Source organism: Athene noctua, chromosome 22 (genome assembly GCF_965140245.1).
Source record: "Athene noctua chromosome 22, bAthNoc1.hap1.1, whole genome shotgun sequence".
NCBI lineage: Eukaryota > Metazoa > Chordata > Aves > Strigiformes > Strigidae > Athene > Athene noctua.
The window spans coordinates 6,142,736-6,162,511 of NC_134058.1; the positions used below are offsets into that span (position 1 = coordinate 6,142,736).

General features: G+C 44.5%; 1 protein-coding gene across 1 annotated transcript; it reads left to right on the forward strand.

Moving 5' to 3' along the window:
• Positions 1–1,377: 1,377 nt before the first annotated feature.
• On the forward strand, positions 1,378–19,720 carry PLOD1 (procollagen-lysine,2-oxoglutarate 5-dioxygenase 1). The gene is made up of 19 exons (XM_074924934.1): positions 1,378–1,614; positions 6,059–6,150; positions 6,660–6,796; positions 8,027–8,190; positions 8,644–8,756; positions 10,456–10,519; positions 11,622–11,719; positions 12,054–12,155; positions 12,260–12,391; positions 12,683–12,804; positions 13,477–13,581; positions 14,017–14,142; positions 14,949–15,090; positions 15,623–15,736; positions 16,014–16,079; positions 16,429–16,533; positions 16,923–17,069; positions 17,383–17,508; positions 17,767–19,720. The coding sequence occupies exons 1-19, from the start codon at positions 1,533–1,535 to the stop codon at positions 17,920–17,922; spliced, it is 2,193 nt and encodes a 730-aa protein (XP_074781035.1). The 5' UTR covers positions 1,378–1,532; the 3' UTR covers positions 17,923–19,720.
• Positions 19,721–19,776: the final 56 nt, after the last annotated feature.

The following is a 19,776-nucleotide window of genomic DNA, read 5'->3' on the forward strand; positions in this document are numbered from 1 at the left end:
CAGAAAACAGCAGACTTGGGCCTCAGAATTTTAGCAGTCAGTTTTTTTATTAAAAACAGCCAGGTTTTTTATTAAAACTGAACTCTACAATGAGGGAGGCTTCTGTATGATCCCAGGGCTTTTATGACACTGTGTGTTTCCAGCCGTGTATTCCATAGCCCCAGTCCAGCTAAGCAATACATACTGCTTTGAGGCATTGGGTTTCTCTGTTATCTCAGTGCACAACCCACACTGTTGCTCAGCACGCGTCCTTTGCTTTTCATGCCTCTGCTAAGCCACTCAGTACCGCTTTTTTCTCCCCAACACCTTGCCTTCCTACTGCAACATGTGCTGCATGGGCCGAGCTCAGGTCTGACCCAGGACTCGGTGCCTCTCTCAGTAGTACACCCCAATGTTGCTTCCCATCTACTTAATGTCTTCCAGAAGAGCACCTAATCTTTACATTCTGTGAGTTCTTTGCAGATGAGGAAATACTACTGCTCACACCTTAGGAGAGAGAAAGTAAGTAATCTCTTAATGTTGCTTTCAGTAATGGAAGCTAAGTTGGGTTTATTCATACGCAGTGCCTAAGAAAATGGCACTGTTGCTTCTAGATATTTGCTTCAGTAGAAATAATGTGTTGCTCAAGGCCTCATGTATGGTCAGTGGTAGCTCCTCCTCTGGTGTCCTGCAGGCTCAAAAGGGTTTCCCTGCATCTAAATCACTGCACTATAAAAATGACCCTAAACCCTATTTAAAAAAGAGGTAATTTTGTAAGACGGGTTTATTTTGCCTCTTCTCGAAGTTAGGCAGAGTAAACTAGAAAAAAGATGCATAGGTAAGTCATTGGGGCTAGAGCAAGAAAACCCAGCACAAGGACAAAGATAAATGTAAGACTTCAAGAAGTATGTATAGCCAGAGAAAAACAGTTTGTATAGGCGACAGGTTTTGTGTTCGCCAAGAAAAAGCATGCGGCGAGATGACAGGTGGAAAGAAGGTATTCGGTAAGGGCTCCCAGTTTCCAGAGCCGTGCATAATCCATTCCTGGTCTGCTTTTTTCACGCTTCCTGACTGTGTCAGCCAGAACTGCAGCCGGCCAGAGAGCGAGCCCCGTCCCCCTCGCCCGGCTCACGCCCGCTGAACGCGGGTCTCTGCCCTGCGGATCCCTCGCCCGGTGAACCCGGCCCGAGGCGTGCGGGACCCCGCGCCCCGCGTGAAGTTGCCGCAGCGCCGCGGCCCCGCACCGGGCAGCCGTCGCCCCGCTCCGCACACGCCGCGGCCCCCCCAGCTTCCCGCTGCCCCTCCCGGCCCGGCCCCAGCTGCCTGCCCGCCCCTCGCGGGGGCCGGGGCGGCTCGGGAGGAGGAGCCGCCGCCTCCCCGCTTCCTCCGCCCGTCCCCGCCGGGCGGGTCTGGTGCGTGGCACAGGCTCCGGCAGCCCCCGGAGCTTTCTGGAGCCGGCGGGTCCCTGCGGAGCGGCTCCGGGCGGGTCCCGCAGGCTGCGCCGCCGGTCGCTTCGGCTCCCGGGCCGGGATCCAGGCGGGGAAGTCGCCTCCATGGTGCCTCCGGCGGTGCTGCTGCCCTGGGCGGTGCTGGCGCTGCTCGGGGCGGAGGGCGGCGGAGCCTCCGCGCAGGAAGGTAACGGGGAGGGGTGCGGGGGGGTGTCCGCTGCGGGGTGTCCGCCCGGGGTGCCCCCGCCGCCCCTAGCGCTGGAGGCAGCGCCCGACCCGAGCCCCTGGGCGGCATCGGGAGGCTGCTGCCGGCTCCCGCGCCGGCGGGGGGGTCCTCGGCACATGCCCCCTCAGCGCCTCAGTTCCCGCGCGGGCAGCTCCGAGTGGTGCGAGGCGAGCCTCGGACACCGTTGCACCCCAGCGGAGTCCTCGCACTCCCTTGGGTTGCGCCCCACCTGGGTCAGCCCTTCCTGCTTCTGAACTCAGTTCAGGAATTAGGTAACAGGGAGCGGTTGGTCCCAGACGGGCCACGCAGTGACCTGAGAGCCAGGATGCTCCTAAAACAACATCGCCCTGTCCCCGCGTAAACTGTTAGTAGATGCTCTGAGGAGTAGTTGGTAGAACCGTAGAGGATTGGGGCCGCTACAGAACGACTGCAGGCTGACAAAGAGGTTCTCACACTGTCACTTTACAGAGAAGTTTGGATAATTGTTTTCATTAGAGAAGTGGCAATTAAGAGGAGATTTCATCTTGTTACCTAGAATTTTTCCCTTCACAATACACGATTCTGGTATAATTACCTTTACTATATATATTTCTTAATACAGTTCATGTTTATCCATGGGAGTGTTGGGAGTTCTTTAGCTGTAGTGGCATAACTAAATCGAATTAGTTTCAGCATTTAGGATAACAGGCAAATGAAGAAAATAATCTCTCTGTGCTATCCTGCCTTCCTTACACACCCCAATTTTCCATGGTTTTGGTAAGGTGTTAAAGCGCACTAGAGATATAAAATTGAGTGCTGGGAAAAAGGAATGGAGTGTGTTGGTTAGGAAGGGGGATTTAGAATTAACTGTTTTATGAACCCGTCACTTCTGGCATGGCTCGAAGAAAAAATGCCTTACCTTTTCTGTGCCTCTGCTTCCACAGAGTAATACGAGAATAACGATACCTATCTTCTCTCTCCTGTGTTCTTTTAGATCTGTGCAAAAGCTCTAAGCATAGTTATTTGTAGTTAATTAAAAGAAAAGTTAGTTAAAAGAAAATTTTCATAAATGTAAATTTAATACAGAGATTATATTACCCTGCACTGATTTTTTTCTATTTGATCCCTGTATTAATGGTATTCTCTTACACGCTATCTTAACAGGAAGTGGCACAGTAAGATTTCCCAAAGCACAGCCTAGGGATAAATTCATTCCTTGTCCTAAAATGCAGCTGCAGCTGTGCTTTCCCTGTAGAGTCAGAGCAGAAGTAAATAAATTTTTTGTTACTGAACTCATCTTGTCACTGATTTTTACACTTTGTAAAAACTCAGAAGTCTGCCCAGTCATTTCACCGTGGTGTTGGTATCAGAGTCCCTGTTCCAGTGCTTTGTCCCTACAGGATCCTTTTCATCTGTAGTGTTCCAAAACCCTCACAAAAGTGGTGAATGTCCTCTCTTACCATTCCACAGATGGAAAAACAGAGGCAGATTGACTCCTTGCTGCATAGCAGAGCTAGCAGTATGGTCCAGGTCTCCTCATTCCTAGTCCGGTGCTTGCTTTGTTAACAACAGTGTTCATATTTTGCACCCATACCATTATTAAATGTATTTTTATGATGCCTAATTGTCAGCATGTCCCAAGGAGTCTCTGGGCCCAGGAGGCCCAGCTTAACAGAATAGGCTATGATTTCTGCCTATGGAAAGTAACTGTGACATGGAAAATGGGGAACCATAAATCTGCTTCTGGAGGTTTTAAAATGCCTGCATATGATACTGAAACTAAAAGGGTTTACTGCTCTGTCTCTAGAAATACCTAGCATCAGCTGCACCAGTGTTCAGCAAAATCTTTGAGAAAGAGAAAAAAGGGTTAAAGGAGAAGGAGCAAGAGGCAGCATAGCTCAGCACAAGCCTCTAGTACTGGACTGAAGGAATGTCTCTTGGGATGGAAAGCTCTTGCTACTGCAGACTTCTCAGAACAAAAACTGAACTTAATGCCTCTTAGAGTCCTACCCCCACAGACCAGTAATGAGAAGGAAATCTCTAACTTGAAATTCTGCTGGGGAGATTAATTGTCTCTCTGCTGGCTTTTCCATGCTCCAGTGCATTCACACGCTGCACAGTGAAACCTTTTCTGTCTTAGAAATAGGACACCGCTTCCTGTTCACCCCTGTGAGCCTTGAGCTCTCCCATCTTGTCCAGCAGACTTCTGGCAGTCGTATCATAAACAGTTTGTTGCCTTCTTCAGGTGGAGGCATGAGAATGAATCAGTGGTCTATTTAATGTGAGATGCCTGAGAATTCAGGCTGAAATAATTGCAGAGCAGTCAGGCTCATTTCTTTCTTTCCTTCTCTTATCATTATCATATGCTTTTCTCCTGTCTTTCAGGTACTAGAATTTGATGTTTGTCTTTACATTCCTTTCTGGCAAGCCCACATTTGCCCTCCTCTTCTCTGACAGTATGATCTTCACCCTCTGAGAAACCATGAGCTTAGAGCTATATACTAAGGTCACCATGGTTTTCTGCATGCCATTGTGTGGCTAGGAACTTTAACATATGGCTTTAACATATTCCCTGAGGAGATACATATTTTGCTCTTTATTTGTACCCTTTGACTGGACAGGACACAGGGACCTGGAGTGTGCTGGAGGGGCTGGATTAGGAATGCACTTCATATGTCTAAGAATCTGCCTTTAAAAACTGCACAAATGCAGCATTTGTGTTCTTTTATTTATCACTCCCTTTGTCTGTCTAAATGTCTAACAAAATACAATTAGAACTGACCTTCAATTAACTGTTCTCAATCTCTCTTTTTATTCTGATGCAGGTAAAGGATTTTAGGAATTTCCTTGGGAACATCTTCTTTCTTCCTAAGTTGGAGTCTTACACTTATTTTTCACATTTGCTGCCTTTGTCGGGTCTATCTAGGACTTTGGCTCCTAGATCTGTCCTCTCTAAGAGAGAATATCGGTTTGGGTACCCTAGGAAGGTGCATCTGGTACATCCATTGAAAAAAAATCATAATTCCAAAAGAAGCCTGTTCAAGCCAAGAAAATGTGCTTTCAGTTTTTCCTGGTATTTTCTGATGTTCAAATCAGATGGCCAGTATTCATATTTAGACACTGTTGCCAGAGCCTATACAAATTCCTACTTAAGCAGAAGTGTAAGATGAAGTATAGCATTTAATCATCACAATGAAGAAGCTAGAGCTTTTATATAAAAATCCTATTCTAGTGGTACAACAGAGGAACTTCTGAAAGAGAGCTTCAGGATTTAGCTTTGTCATTTTTAAGGGACTGGAAATGAAAAGAAAGTTTGGAAGGAGAATGTAAACGAAAGTTATGTCAGAATTAAATTCGCATTGTGTATGTATGAAAAAATCTGGAAGACGCCTCAGGAATGCAGTAGAAAATTGGAGCAGCTATGGAGAGTGAATAATAACATTCAGCCTAATTTTGGTCTTCCCTATACCCAGTCAATGCTGAGTAACAAAAAGGCAACTCTGTGGGGAACAGGAAGCTAATTGCACTAAATGGATGACTTCCAAATGGGCATTTTGTAGTAGTTCTATTTTTTATCTTCAAGTTTAATTTCCTTCATACTCATATGCGAGAGAAATGTAGCTTTTAATAGCAGGGCAAAAAACCAGTTAATACATTATCTTTTCTTTTTCTAGCTTATAACTCAGGCAATTAAATTGTGTCTTTACATAATCTCTCATTTTATACCCAGGACCAAGTTCTGATCTCCGCTGCAAAGGAACAATCTTGCTTGTGCTGCAATTAGTTTTGCATTCTTCAATCAAGCACTGAAATTTGAGAGCACCTTTGCCATGTTCTGTCCCCTGTGATAGTTAGTTCCTCTAGTAAAACACTGGCTACATCCACACTTTCTTCTCTTCTGTCTACAAATCTTTGATGAATTGGTGCCAAGAAAATCCAGGCAGCAAACAAGTAGCATTTGAAGCAGGTTTTCTTCTTGAGGTTGAAGCTTTGTGGGCAGCGAGAACACCTATATTGCTTAACATTGTAGAGTGCAGAGAGGTGTAAGCAAGCTGTTTTGTTATCAGTAGGATATGGTAGCTCCACAGGTAGACTGTCTCCCTTGCCTCATTTAAAAGGAACCTGGACGTCTGTCAGTGTCACATAGAACAGATGTAACCTGTGTCCATGAACAGCAGTGACTGACTGCCCAAAATTTGGGACTCCTGGATTCATAATCAACTTAAAGAATGTACTGGGGAAAGTCACTCCGCTTCTCAGTGTTTGGATTTTTGACTTCCATTTGTCAAATCTGTCAAGAATCTTTAAGACTATCGATCCCTACCTTGGCTCAGTATCTAATAGTAAAGCCTCTTCGTTAGGTTTGGAACAGCTGGTTATGAAAACAACGCAAGCTGACTGTGTCTCTGCTTTCTCCTATATGCAGAAAACCTGCTGGTCCTTACTGTTGCCACCAAGCAGACTGAGGGATTCCAGCGCTTTAGAAGATCAGCCCGATTCTTCAACTACAAAGTCCAGGTGATGGCTAGCAGCCCCAGTGGTGGTTGGTCAGAGGGAATTTTGAAGTGTGAAATGGATAAGACCTGTCCACAAAGTGATTAATTAAAAGTTAAAAGAGAGGACACACCTACTCAGCTGGCTGAAAAATACTGTGACTGGGGCATTTCTGCAGCAGTCTTTTATTCCATTCTGAGTGTTGGCTTGAGATGAAACCCACAACTCCTGCTCAGGGGAGCCCCATGGCACTTTTCTATTGCATTGCCAGAACACGCAGTACAGAGTGTGCTCCTGTCGCTGTTGCTGAGAGTGCTTTGTTACTGTGCTACATGTTGCTTGGACTGTCCATCCCAGAGAATAGTTCAAAGGCTGCCTTATATACCTAATCCATCTGTCCTGATGCTGTTTTTTTGGTTGTGATTTGCACAGGGAATTATCAGGACCAGTAAAGTTGTGGGTTCTGGTCCTTTCCTGTGAGTCTTGCTGGGCAAGTGACATGTTCAGTAGACCCTGTGCCTGTCGTTCTTTAGGTGCTGGGGCTGGATGAGGAATGGAAGGGTGGAGATGACAAGAAGCCAGCGGGAGGTGGGCAGAAGGTCCGTCTCTTGAAATCAGCTTTGAAGCAGTATGCGGATAAGGAAGACTTGATCATCCTTTTTGTAGAAAGGTAAAGGGTTGGAAAGTATTTGCCATGAACTGAATCATAAGGGTGATTGAACAGGTTCTTACTAAGGGGAAATGAACTGAAATTAATTAAGAATTCATTTGTGGAAGGTGTGTCCAGACCTCCTCTGTTTTTAAACCCTTGAATTTTCTGCAGTTGCCTGAGCTGCATCCGTGGCAGCTGGAAAGGTCTGATCAGAATAGGCTGATTCCAACTTTTGCATAAAGTTGATAGCATTATACCTGTTTCTGCCAGAGTGGAATTTGGCTGCCCCTATCTGCAGAGAATGAGCAGACAATTTCTGTGGATCTAGGCAGGCCTTTCTTACCAGAATTATTTGTTTTATAAGGTGAGGCAGCCTGCAACACAATCCTGAGAGCCAAGAATTAGTCTGCCAGAGAAATGTGAAGAGGGAAAAGGATGGTTTGGAGTCTCAGTGTCTTTTCATATGCCCAGCAACAGGCAGGGCTGGGATCGCTCTTATCTGCCTCTAGCTCCCATGGCAGGGAGATCATCTTTTGCAGCTCTGAGTGTCTACGTGTGTTTAGAGAAGTTGGGAGTGAATTACCTCTGGAATGAGCAACTTTTTACTCACCGGAATGAGTCTGAAGTATGCAAATCCTCTTGCAGAAAATGCAGGTCTTATTCTGGGAGTGTTGACTGGGAATTAGTCAGTTCTACCCCGTACTGAAGAGACAGCAGCTGCAGTGCATCATCCAGTGACTGGTGTCCAGTATAGGTTCCTCCTGAAGATTTGCAGAGAGCTCAGTGGAGAGTGGCAGGATGCCAAAAAGATGTAAAAAGCATGACCTGTGGGTTTGTTTAATCTAGAAAGGAATGGCAGAGTAAATCTTCCTCCAATAGAGTTGTTACAAATAGTGAGGACACCAGGGCTTCACAGTTCCAAATGGGGGAAAAGCAAGAAGAGGTCAGCAGGTTTTGCGGCTTGGAAGATTTGTTTTTATCATCAATGAAAACTTTGTAAAACTAAGAACAGGTGTCAGTTGCCCCAAGCCAGTGTGGAATCTTCTGCAGTGAAAAGTAACACCTTCCACTCTATGAATAAGATTGCACTTTAATTAGCTATAATTATGACAAAAAATGTCATACTGTGAAGCAGAACTAAATGAAAGGGATTCCTGAAGAATTGGCTGTTTCTAGAAACTTTTCACGCTGACATGTTTTTCTGACTCCATTCTTTTCTGTCCCTTTCTTGTCTGTCCTTTACTCTAGCTATGATGTACTCTTTGCTTCGGGCCCCACAGAACTTCTGAAGAAGTTCAGACAGGCCAAGAGCAAGGTGGTCTTCTCAGCAGAGAACTACATCTATCCTGACAGAAAGCTGGAAGCCAAGTACCCTCAGGTGCGAGATGGAAAGCGCTTCCTGGGTTCTGGAGGTAAGACACAGAATCTTCTTTCAGCTGAGAACCTCTTAGAAGTAGCAAGCGACCAGGTGTGGAAAGCACCTTTATAGAAGATGGTGCAAACTGAAGCCCTCTGCATAACTGGCTGTAATGGAAAGACTAACAGTGCTCCTGTCTTTTACCTGAAGGACATAGCTATGGATTGCCTGTAGAGGATAGGAACCTGCTCTCTATCCCTTCTCCCTTTTCAGTGAGACTTGTCATTCAGGGTGTGGGTATCTGAGCTTTTCTGAAGCTGAAGATTACAGGTTTGATCCTGGTGTCATTCCATGTTGGGAACTGCCTTTGCTGAAAGCTGGAGCATCTCTGCAGCAACGCAGGGTGGAGTGAGACTTTGTGTGAAAGAAATGAGAGTATGTGTATACAGGAATACTTCCCTTTTTTGGTTGTCTGGGTTGAAACATCTCTTCATACTTATTCCCACAGGATTCATAGGTTATGCTCCAAACCTGAAGAAGCTTGTGGAGGAGTGGAAAGGACAGGATGATGACAGTGATCAGCTCTTCTATACGAATGTCTTCTTGGATCCAGAAAAAAGAGTAGGTGTAGCTAGATTTTTTTTGATTAGGAGGAGAAGCATTGCTCTTCATCCTCTGTGCAGTATCCCTGTTGACAGTAAAAGAAGTTCATCACAAATGTATTGATGCTTAATTTTTTATAATTTTTTAATTATATTGATGCTCTGGCATCCTTAGATGGAAAAGGCCAGTAGTATGCCTAGTTACCCATTTCCCTTCTGAAAATTTGCATTTTAGTCACTACCTCCTTGTTCTGTTATTAGCCGTTTTTATCTTTAAGCTTAAAATGTGGCTGGGAAGATAGATATCTTAAAACAAGTCTTACTGGAAACTCATACCAGTATCTGTATGTGCTGACGTTTAAAGCTACTGAGTGTGGCAGAACTAACCGGCCTCCTCCCAGGGGATGTGAAACCCAGACTTTATATCTTCCCTGCAGAGCATAGTGCTGACTTAGAGATGGCCAACTTGGCACTAAAGCATGTTTTTGGTAAAGGGGCAGATGAAGCCTGAGCAGATTCGAGTTGATGAAAGGGACCAAGGTTCACAGCCTTTTAGCTGCTGTGGTGCCACAGGACAGGGACCGTGGGCATCACAGTGGGTAGCCCTGATGGAACAAAGGGGCTGCCACGGCCTTCAGCAAACACCTCCAGATTCTGGCCGACAAAATGTGCGTCAGCCTATGTAGCATGCCACGTAACATCATACAGTAGCCTGGAAAGGACCCTGGAAGCGTCACTGTGATTCCAGCACCATGTGGTGTGCTGGCCGAATCATCCAGCCCACAGGGTGATTCTGCTTCCGTTGTCCCTTCACAGTTCTGCATTACACAGTGCACTCTGTCCCTGAGGGACACCACAGATGCAGCAGAACTAAGAAGTCAATCTGTAACGGTAAAGTCAAGCACAAACTGCTTTCAGACTGATTAGAGAAGTTGCACTTTTTCACCAGCAGGGCTGGTAAAAAATTCAGAACAGCTGCACTTTTTTACTTCCCCGAATCTGAATATGGCCCATGATATTTTAGCATGAACAGTTCCTTTAATGTTCTCATCTGCAGTTCTGGCCCTGTGCCACACAAAGGCTGAGTAATTCCACTGGCTTGGCGTTTAGACAGCGGATGTTAGCACCCTGCTGTCCTTTCCAGTAATCAATCTTAACGGATGCCTGGAGGGACACAGAACTCTGTTAAATCAAAGCAGGGTTTTAGTCTGACAAAAATCCATTCAGAGTGTCACTTGCAGCAGGGGATAAAAACAAAGATTGCACCCTTACTGTGTTCTGGTTTGACACTGGTACCTGGGGCAACACTTGGAGTAACGCTTGCCCTGTGGTTAGATGGCAAGAAACTCTTCACAGCAGATGTTTTTGCTATCTTGGCACTCCTGCATATTATACGTGGGTTTTATATGACACTGCTACAAGTGTGCTTCATTAATATGCTGCGTATTATTATTGGCACACAGAGAGCAGCTTTAAAATGTTTATTTGCATGGTTCTGCCTAATATAATATGTTTATATTGTTTTATAAAATGACAAATTGACCCAGATCAAGTGGAAATGAGGATTAGCTGGGAGTGTTCTAGGCTTTAGAGCTTGGAGAATATGGAAATTATTATAGGAATGTAATAGATCTTCGCTCAGCATAGGATCTCTCACATGTAAAGAATGGATGCTCACTTGTGTTCTAATTAATGTTATTTATCTCATTCTTTTAAAGGAAAGTATCAACATCAGTCTAGACCAAAGAAGCCGGATCTTCCAAAACCTAAATGGAGCATTAGGTGAGATGGAAGAAGGAAGCTCATTTCTCCTTGGAATGCAACTGCATGCTGACAGCAGGAATAAAGTTATGGCTGAAGGGATTAAATTTCAGAAATTCCTGTCCCTGCAGAATAAGCTTCACTAAAAAGTGTCTGCCACGCTGCTGGGATTTATTTGCTTTTCCACTGCAACCAACCAGGTTTGCCTTGCAATTCCCTCTTCACCGGGGGGAATGCAGGTCAGGTTTTCCATTGTACACCTCCTTGCCACTTTGATCTCCAAGCATGTCGGATTGCATTAGCCTTGGGGATTGAAACTGGGAGGGACTTTCAGTGCAAGTAACAACACACAAGGTGCCTAGGGCTTGCCTGTCTTTCTGCTTCAGAACTGTCTGGAATGCCACAGAAGGTGAGATGCAGCCAGACATTGCCTGTGAGCACTCACTGACCGTACCAGGCTTCTAACTTGACCCACTGATTGATTTTGCTAGTCCTGGGCAAAAGTGATTCACTTACTCTCCTGACACTACTGCCTAATATTTTCAGTTTATAGTCTTGCACTACTCCGTCTCTATTCCAGCCAGGTAAAAGATTATAACAACAGTGTAGTTTTGACTTCTGTGCTCATTATAGCAGTGATAGACTGGAGCTTGGGCCTGTACTAGTCTGTTTTCCAAAGGATTTTGTGTGATTGTGTTGAGACATCTTGGATATCTGTGCCAGCAGGGTGGACTTTTGTCAGGGGTGAAAAAGAGAGACAGCAGGTACCTAGGATGCTTAGGTGAGAAGGGCTTGCTTGAGTCCTCCCTGGCCATCGATAGCCTTCCTCACTGCACAATTTGTCAATGCCAGATTTGAAAGACTGTTTCAGTGTGGGTGGCTTCTGCCAGTTCCCAGTAGAAGGTGTATTTGCCAGCCCAGCCATCCTCCTGCTACCTCACAGGATCATTTTGAACATTTTTTTTCTCCTTTCTGGATGTGGTCTGTAGCTCTTAAACTTGTGCATGGTTATCCACCTTCATGCTTTCATCTTTCAGCAGTTGTTCACTAGAATTGAGGCATTGTGCTGCTAATTATCAATAAAAGCCTTCTCCTGATAACATGATGGGAATGTCATTTCCAGATGAGGTAGTTCTGAAGTTTGAAAACTCACGAGTGAGAGCAAGAAACTTGTTGTATGACACACTGCCTGTGGTGATTCATGGAAATGGACCCACCAAGGTAAGTGGGCATCCTGAGAGAAAAATTTGTTATGTATTTGTTGCAAAGTGACCCTTGAGGCTTGAGTGTATCAGGTTACTGTCTTCCTATATACTGACTTCTCCTGTGTGCATTTATATTTGAGAAACAGTAAGTGGTCCATGTCCATAGCAGCAAGATGGGTCTGGTTCAAAGATGAACGTGTAATTGAGCCCTCAGGCAGTCACGCTTTTCAGATTCTTTAGTCCAAGAAGAAGGTAAATGAAGTTCTGATGAAATATGATCTTGCACTGGGGTGAATGCAAAGAAACTCCCCTGCCCTTTAATGCGTAACGTGGCAAATTGCCTTTTGCAGCTGCAGCTGAACTACCTGGGAAACTACGTTCCTCAAATATGGACATTTGAGACTGGCTGCACTGTGTGTGATGAAGGTCTGCGAAGCCTCACAGGGTTTAAGGTAAGGCTGATGTCCATTCAGTGCTTTCAGGTCTTACAATAGGATCTTATGTGTCTGATGTGGTACATGAGCCACCCCTTCTCTCTTCTTCTCACTGAATGTAGGATGAGGCATTGCCAATGATTCTGATAGGCATTTTCATCGAGCAGCCCACCCCGTTCCTCTCCCAGTTTTTCTTGCGGCTTCGTAACCTTCATTACCCAAAGCAACGAATCCAGCTCTTCATTCACAACCATGTAAGTAAAGTTGTCCCGTGATGGTTTTAGCAAATGCGGAGAAATGTGTACTTCCTCCTGTACTCCAGGCACCTTTGCAACCTCTGACTGGACTTCCAGGCTCTGCAATCCCAGTGCTTATCTGCAATGGCACCTATAAAATAGCTCCATCCAGCTGTACAGATGTGGAAGTGGGAAGAGGTGTTGTTCGTCTGGCTTGGCATTTTCAACAACAGGAGGCTGAGCAGCCTGGGATGAGACAGGCTCATCCTGTTTATTTATCTGTTTTTCCTTATTTTTCCTTTGGCATAGGAGCAACATCACATGATGCAGGTGGACTCTTTTGTTAAAGACCATGGCCAAGAATATCTCGCCATCAAAGTGATTGGACCAGATGATGAGGTGGAGAATGCTGAGGCACGTAACTTGGGCATGTAAGTGAAGAGGCCATAGCAGAGTCAGCCTGTGTCCAAGCTAAGGCAGTCTGTTTCTTCTGAGGATCATCACTGTCAAGTGGATGCTTCTCTTCTTTCAGTAACCCTTTTCTTTCAATTTTCCTAGCATTAACTCCCCATGCCCATTATCTATTGGGAAAAAAATCAGCTTCAATACCAGCTCCTTTTCTCCAGTTTCAAAAACAAAGTTCCCCTAGTCCTTTGCTCTGTTAGAAGGATAGCCCTGTACCTCCTGCCCTCATCAAGCAGTCTGTATGCCAGTTGTAGATTGCAAAGAATATGCACCTATATCTCTGAAGAGGAGGGGTGGAGTAGTAAAACTAAGAGCTAGTGGCAGGGTATCTTCCTCTCTGTGATCAGAAGATGTGAATTTGAGCTCAAGTCTGGATAAATGGGAACCTCTTCAGTCCGAGCTGAGGAAACAGTTTGCTAAATGTGATTTTGGCTGTGTCTCAGTGCCTGCTATTGGATACTGAATCTGGTGTGCTTATATTATGCTAGGCCTCTGGACTATTACATTAAACTGAGATTTCTGAGCACCCAGAAGAAAACCTTTAGACTACAAGGTGAAGGAATTCCTTGTGTTCTGTCCCTTGTCTTGCTCTGTTGTAGGAGGATTTTGGTGTGACTTTTCTTGTTCTCTGGCTATAGGGATTTGTGCAGAAAGGATCCTGACTGTGACTATTACTTTAGCCTGGATGCTGAGATAGTTCTGAAGAACACAGAGACTCTAAGGATCCTGATCGAGCAGAACAAGTGAGTTCTTTGGTCTGAGCAATCCTTACTGCTCATCTTTCCCATGAAGAATAGAGTGAGCTCTTTCCTCACTGAGATGTGTAAGGCCCTAGGAGAATTGTGTCAGAGGTAGAAAGTTAGGCAAACACCTCTTATTTAGTCTTTTTTAACTGTAGTTGTTATCTCTGGATTTTAGGCAGTGGATATAAATCATCCCTAGTTTTTGTCTTTATATATTCACTAGAACAAATCGGATTTTAAGAGACCTGCTGCAGGGTGCAGTTGGAGAGGAGATTGTGACCGCATTTGCCCTTTCTTATGTGGAATTTTATTCCAACAGAGTTAACAGAAGCAGCAGCCCTGGAAATAAGGGAGAGTCTGTGGTTTGTAAATCTTTTCTTTTTCTTCCTGTGGTAACATCCTGTCCTGCAATTCCTTTTTCTTTTGTGCTCACAGGCTGGTGATTGCCCCACTGGTAAGCCGTCATGAGAAGCTGTGGTCGAATTTCTGGGGAGCGCTGAGCCCTGATGGATACTATGCCCGCTCAGAAGATTATGTGGATATTGTTCAAAGGCGGAGGGTGTGAGTATGCAGAGAAAGCTTCTTACTGATATAATCCCTCAAATGTAAAGCTTGCTGCAGCACATTATCATCAAACTAGCTAATGTCAAAGAACTAGAGAGCACAACTGCCTTTGTGTATAGAAAAGGAAAAGAAGTCTGTACTCCCATTTGGAAGCTGCTCTATGTTCTCCCCTGAGCAGGTGTGATACATACTTTGGGCAGATTTTTTTTACAGGGTTTTATAGGGACTCTGCTGAAATCACTTCATCCTATTCATATCATGCTTTTTCACCTGTGGATTATAGTTAGTGTGATCCTTAAAATCCTGTAAAGTGCTGTTTAATCTTTATCAGTTAATCTTCATAAAATACCAGGTGATCCTTGAATGAAAGATTAACAAAATACAGTTGATGGTTCATTCATATTCTTGAGAGGCCCTCTTTTTTTTAGGCCATTATATGTGCGATAAACGCTGGAAATCAGCTTATGCAATTTTGGCTGGTTCAGTTTTTTTAAATCACTGAAAAAATAATGTTGATCTCTCTGGGAAGAGATTCAAGCCATTATTTTCCTTGCAAAAACACACGGTAGCAATTAATTACTTTCACAGTGGACTAGCATTTGTGCAGCTTAAAAGCTCTGGGCAATATAAGTGATTTTTCCTGGAATGACAATCCCTATTGGTATGGTTTCTCCCTACTGTTCTGAGTTGGCTCATTTAGACAAGCCTGGCTGAAGCTGCAGTGCTGCCTGCCATCCTGTCAGCTCCAGCAGTTTCTCTCTTAGTGGTATTTCAAGTCTTACTCTCCTACCCCTGTGTTTCAGTGGGCTTTGGAACGTTCCCTACATCAGCAGTGTTTACATGGTTAAAGCCAAGGCTCTGCGGTCAGAGCTTGACCAGGGAGATCTCTTCCACAGTGGCAAGCTGGATGCTGACATGGCTTTCTGCCACAACGTTCGAAATCAGGTCAGTCGAGAGAGAGGCTGGCAGGGGAGACCTGCGTGCCAGGGTGGAGGTGACAAGATTAAGTAGTTTCAAGGCATTCAGCTTTGCTGGGGCATGGGACAGGATGAACTGGTGTTATTCAGTACTATGCAGGCTTGGAACAGTGTGGGATTTCTCTTTTGCTGTGAAACCATACAGAGCCAGCGACCACTAAATGTGGATAACATTTTCGTTCTTGTGCCTATTCTGGGGTGTTCTAAATGGGGTTGACAGGGTAAGAAGGAAGAACCTAATCTCACAGCAGCTGCTCTCCTCTGCTTCCAACCCTGGCTGACAAGAGGTACAGAATTACCGTCTCTGACTATAACCTCTCAAAGTTCCTCATACCCAGGGTGGGAATTAAACTGAAGGCCCACGGGAGAAAGAATGCATAAATGAACAGCTTGGGCAGAGCCATCATCTGTGAGGGACTGTCCAGTGCTTGTATTTCTTAGTGGCTCACAGAAATGTCAGGCCTGGGAACAAAGCTTGATTGTTTCCCTCTGTCCTGCAGGGAGTCTTTATGTACCTGACAAACCGGCATCAGTTTGGACACATACTATCCCTGGAGAATTATCAGACAACTCACCTCCACAATGACCTCTGGCAAATATTCAGCAATCCTGAGGTGAGAGAACCTGCATGCTCAGCAGGCTTAGCAATGTGGCATGTGAAGACTTGATGACTGGCTTCACCAGTAAGGAAGGTCCAGGCTTTGTAATAACGATGTCTCTCAGGGGGGATGAGGAATGTAGTCACAGAATTTGAAAAGAGGGTGTTTATGTGTTTCATAATATCTGCATCTTCAAAGCCTGTGAAATACTGCTGCACAAGTGTCTGACCTTTCATTGCCTCTTTATCCAGGCCCCATAGAAATGACCGGTTTGCTTATCTTTTAACTGCAGGACTGGAGAGAAAAGTACATCCATGAAAACTACACAGCAGCTCTGAAAGGGAAATTGGTAGAAATGGTAAGAAAACATCACTCTTATCCATCAGAATAGGAGATCAGCATCAGGACAATGCTTGTATCATCACTGTGGTCATTCTCAGGAATAAGGAGTTCAGCACAACCTCATAGTCTTTGAAATCCAGAGGAAACATGACCTTGAAAGTATTTTTAGAGCCAAATCATTCTTCTAGAAGTACATCTCCAGCTCTCTTTGGTGGAAGTGGGGCACATAAATCACAAGACAAATTTCTATCCTCAGTATGTTAGTTACTTTCCACTTAAACTGACTTGATCTACAATCAGTTTACTCCATTTGCCTTGAGCACCTGTCCTTGTTTCTGCTGTTCTCACCTGTCTATTTCCTGCAGCCCTGCCCAGATGTGTACTGGTTCCCCATATTCACTGACACTGCCTGTGATGAGCTGGTGGAAGAAATGGAACATTATGGCCAGTGGTCCACAGGTGACAACACGGTAAGAAAAAAGCAGGAGCTTTTTGATTTCTGTGTCATACCATTACCCATGCATGTTTGGTGGCAGCAGTGCCTCCTTTAGGAAGGCATTAGATCCCACAGTTAAACCAGAAAACTGGAGGCAATACTTTTGTTCCTGATTAACTCTGTGATTTTGCACGTGTTCTTAAATCTGAATTAGTTTTTCTGAGTCCACTTTAGTGTCCCCTGAAGCTACAGTGTTCAGCCCTTCCGATGGTGATATTGTTTACCTTAGGTTTTAATTATTGTTTGAAATGAGTTTTCCATCCTGGAAATTCTGATAAATAAACATCATATTTATTTGTAGTTACCAGAACCAACAAGTGCAGGGTTCCCATCCTTACAGGTTTTTTCATGATGCTATTTCAGGACAGCAGAATACAAGGAGGATATGAGAATGTTCCAACTATTGACATACACATGAACCAAATTGGCTTTGAAAGAGAATGGTATAAGTTTCTTCTGGACTATATTGCACCCATCACAGAGAAACTGTACCCAGGATACTATACCAAGGTATGTATACCTTAGCATCACAACTTGTGGCCAGCTCAACACCTCCTCCAGTTGCAACTTTGTGAAAAGCCTACTAGAATCCTCTAGCTATATGCATACTATTTCCCAGTGTGGAGGAACTGACCCTGGAGTATGACATAAGTATACACATCAGGAAATACACAATATCCCAGTGACATTCTCCTGTCTTATTGTTGCATTTCTCTCTTAGCAGTGGGATGCAATTTAATTATTATGCTCTGCTCTGCAACTCAGTAGCCGTGGACTACTATAGCCCTGTAACAGATGTGCACTTTGTTCTTCTCTCCTGCAGACTCAGTTTGAGCTAGCCTTTGTGGTTCGCTACAAACCTGACGAGCAGCCCTCTTTAATGCCCCATCATGACGCTTCCACCTTTACCATTAACATTGCTTTGAACAGAGTTGGAATAGACTATGAGGTAAGTGTTCGCAAGTGTGTCAAGAATGGAGTACAGCCCCTTGAGCAGTCCAGGCAGAGGAAAACTTTCTTTATCCATATCTGGCTTCTTCACACTAAGGATTGCAATGAATGACTTGTCTAGGGTAAAAAGATTTTTAAATGCATCAGAACATAGGAGATCCCTCAAACACCTTTCAGAAGGGCTGCCAGGAGAAGGCAGAGACCCTTTCCCTGAGGTGTTTTTACCAAGCTGATGTGTCTGGTTTGTCTCCATCAGGGAGGAGGCTGCCGGTTCCTGCGCTACAATTGCTCCATTCGAGCTCCACGGAAAGGGTGGACCCTGATGCATCCAGGACGCCTGACTCACTATCACGAAGGTCTTCCAACTACCAAAGGAACCCGTTATATCGCAGTGTCCTTTCTTGACCCTTAGAGCCATGCTTCACAGGAAGGACCTTTCCCTGGTCCTGCTCACTGCTGACTTTGAGTGGAAACAGGGAATGCTGCTGACAGTTTCTAAGGCATTGATCAAAGCTCTTTGAATATTGGTTTTTAACAATATTTTAAGACTCCACTACTGGAAGATCTCCCTCTCTGATACTGCAGGTAATATCTAGGAATATTGCTGTAGAATTTGGAAGGAGATTTTGTGCCTTCATTTTTGATTCTGCCCGTCATCCGCTGTTTCTTGGAAATGCGATTTACTTGAACCTTCACTGGTTGGTTGGCTTTACAAAAATGCTTTCTTGGACTGGAAATCCAGCTTTTTGGAGGCAAGTCACAAGCTGTCTCTCCAAGTAGCTGGAAGCCCATTTTCATCATTCAGCATATACAGGACTGGACATTAGACAATGATTCCTGGATACTGTTCCAAATATAAACCAATCAGGGAGCTGACTCCACAAGTCATAACAGTTAAATGTCATACCACATGCAGCTCTGAAGATCATCTGATTCCTTACCTCTTTGCAGTCCTTGGAAGCATATCACAAAGTTCAGAGTAGCAGCAGTGGCAATATAGGTGCTTCCACTTAGCTAAATGAAGGTCCACTAATGATACTTTACCTCTGGGATTAGACTGAAGAGATAAAAGATAGCTTCCCTGTCTTCTATTACTGCAGTTAAAAGGAGCATGCATACCCAGACCATGTTGGTATGCGTAGATAAAATCTAAGACGTGGAAGACTGAGAACAAATAGATCAGTCAGGAGGGCTCCACTGTTGAATTGTCTCTGTTTTATCCCATGTTAAAATTGTCAAAAGCTCTAATCAGTCTCTGGGTAACAACCCAGAAGCCCCATTGGTCTTTGGCCTCATTCCAGTTCTCAGAGATTGTTTTGATAATTTTCTTTGCATCTAATTTGAATGGGCCATCAAAGAGCTGTTCTCTGGTACTTAGAGGAAATTATTAGTCAGTGTTTCTATTATTTGAGATTTCAAACCAAAACACTCCACTGCAGACAGTTCTCTAGTGGGGTTGAAGCTGATAGAAATGAGTGGTTGGAAAGAGCTGAGTGGTGAGCTGATAGTATAAAAATCTGTCTATGGCCCATGGTTAGAGAGGGAAGGTGAGAAACCTTTTTTGCCTGTGACATACCTGCTCTGCTTATCAGACACCATTATGCTCTGGTTCTGCCAGACCCGTATGTTTCACGAGCAGTAAATTCACATCATGACTGTCCTTGCAAAAAAAAAAAAAAATTAAAAAATCTTCCTTTTAGCTCTCTGTGTCTCCAGCTTCTACTAATTGTCAGGTATAGAGCCCCTTAGTCTAGGATGGGCCACATTAATGCAGGCAGAATAGCTTTAGAGGTGTGAATTGTGGCAGGGGACTTTATGCAATTTGAATGGACCTGGGGAAGGTGACACAGACCTTTTTCTGATGCTTTCCACTGCTTTTTAGGTCTATTTCAAGGCTACACGGTCAGGCGTGCCCAAGGGAGAAAAATCCAGGCAGGGACAATCGGTTTGAAAAGCAAAACAATAATAAATATTGTTATGTGAAATCCAGAACTATCTGTTACCAAATGAAGGGACTTGATAGGCCAATCGTTGAGAAGATGTCGAAAAGGTGTATGTATTTATTCAGCAGGTTTTGTGGGGTTTTTTTCACTTACTTTGTTGTGACTTTCCTCTGCCCAGTACGGATTGGAATTAATAACGAGTCTGTCTCACGGGATGTACGGTTTCAACCAGGGGAACTCGCATTAAATAAACCCTTACGCCCCCGGTGCCGCCCTCGCTGGTTTCATTCCTCGGCGGGTGCCCCCCGCCTACCGCGCCCATG